Consider the following 2,007-nt stretch of genomic DNA (forward strand, 5'->3'; position numbering starts at 1 on the left):
GCGTGCTCTCCACAGGTTTAGGAATCCTGAGTGGTTTCGGTGCAATGTTTGTTGGTGGGTCAACCTTTTGTCATGACAGTTGCCTCTGTCCTTTCATGATATTAGGTAGGTTCTCTTGAACATCAGATTCTGTTGACATCCACTGCCCAAGCTTGAAAATAGTCTGTAATTTGTCTTCAGAAGTGTTTCATGTTCACAATCTTGATACACAATGTTGATGATCTCTGATGATGTACATGATCATTTTCTTTTGTGTCACATAATTATGCTGAATTAACAGTTGGGAGACCAACAAAAGTAATGTAACATCATGTGAACTGTGAGGGATTACACACCTCAGGTTCAAGGTTCACTCTGCTGAAATGAATAGAAACCAAAGGCTGCCTGTAACAGTAGAAAAAATCAAATGACCAAGAAATTGACAGCTGCCTGCTTACCTGGTAATTCAACAACAAACAGTCACATTAACCATTTTCCAAACTCTGGCTTTAATCTGAAGGTATTGGACTGGATGATATGTTCATCATGGTCTCTTGCTGGAGAGGACCCGTGTTCTGGATAGCATCCCCGACCGGCTGGCTGACACCTACAAAGAGGCTGCTATCTCCACACATCACCACTTTGACCGACGCTCTGGCTCTCTTTCTGGGCTACAACACGCCTTTTGGTTCAGTGCAGTCCTTCTGTCTGTATGCTGGGGTTCTATTTGCTTCTGCTATTTGTACGCATCACTTTCCTGGGGGCATGCATGGCTTGAATGGACAGAGGGAAGAAGAGAACAAACATTGGTTCACCTGTGCCAAATCCAGAAGACTTGCCATCCGGGAACTCAAAGGCCTTCAGCATCTGCGGCGTTGGAGGGAGCTATGACCGAATGACTGAAAAGGAGGAAACTGAGCCCATGAGTCACTTTTTTGAGAAGTTCTATGGTCCATTCTGACCCCAAAATAACGAAAGTATGTGTATTTCTCATTTATGCAGGCTATCTGGCTGTTAGTATCTATGGTTGTGTTAGGTTAGAAGAGGGACTTGATACCAAGAATCTGGCTTTGGATGATTCCTACATAATAATTACTACGACAGTCAAAGACAACACTTCTCTGAATACAGTTCTAAGTGATGGTAGCAGTGACGCAGCCCTTGCTTTACTGGAAGGAGGAGGACCAAAACCAGCTGCAATCATGCATTTCAAATTTTGAAAGTTTGAACTATGTCAATAGCACAGTAGCTTGGTTCCTCATCTTGAACAATATGCAAAGGCACCCATGCCAACATAAGTTCTCAAGAGGCTTACCAACAAATCTGAACACATTCTTAAAATTCAGCCCTATGTTCAAACAAGACATCAATTTTACAGGCAATGAGATTCAAGCCTCTCGCTTTTTCATCCAGACACTCAAGAATATAGACGAGGGGGATATGTTGATTGGACTCAGGAAAACCGCAGAGGACTGTCCAATAAAGCTCCTGGTGTACCACCCTTCCTTCATCTACTTTGACCAGTACACTGTTATTGCAGACAACACTATTCAAACCATGCTGGTGGCTGTGGCTGTGATGCTAGTCATCTCGCTCCTCTTGATACCCCATCCTCTTTGTTCCATATGGGTGTGTTTTGCAATTGCCTCAGTCATTGTTGGTGTGACAGGGTTCATGGTGCTGTGGGGTGTAAACTTGGACTCCATTTCCATGATCAACCTGGTCATGTGCATTGGTTTTTCTGTAGATTTCTCTGCACATATTTCTTACGCTTTTGTCTCCAGCCAAAAGAGTGATGTAAATGAGAAAGCTATAGATGCTTTGGCCAATTTAGGCTACCCAGTTGTGCAAGGAGCATTGTCCACTATTTTAGGAGTGGTGGTGCTGTCCATGTCTGGGAGTTACATCTTTAGAACATTTTTCAAGATTGTGTTTCTTGTGATTACATTTGGGCTGCTCCATGGCTTAATGTTTATTCCAGTGTTTCTGACACTGTTTGGGATCTGTGGAAAGTGGTGTTAAAGTGGG

At 43.1% G+C, this 2,007-nt stretch overlaps 1 protein-coding gene across 1 annotated transcript; it reads left to right on the forward strand.

Moving 5' to 3' along the window:
• The first annotated feature begins 1,303 nt into the window (after window positions 1-1,303).
• LOC113746511 (patched domain-containing protein 3-like) lies at window positions 1,304-2,001 on the forward strand. The gene has a single exon (XM_027282477.1). The coding sequence runs from the start codon at window positions 1,330-1,332 to the stop codon at window positions 1,999-2,001; it is 672 nt and encodes a 223-aa protein (XP_027138278.1). The 5' UTR covers window positions 1,304-1,329.
• Window positions 2,002-2,007: the final 6 nt, after the last annotated feature.

This window comes from Larimichthys crocea, chromosome X (genome assembly GCF_000972845.2).
Source record: "Larimichthys crocea isolate SSNF chromosome X, L_crocea_2.0, whole genome shotgun sequence".
In the NCBI taxonomy this organism is placed as follows: domain Eukaryota; kingdom Metazoa; phylum Chordata; class Actinopteri; family Sciaenidae; genus Larimichthys; species Larimichthys crocea.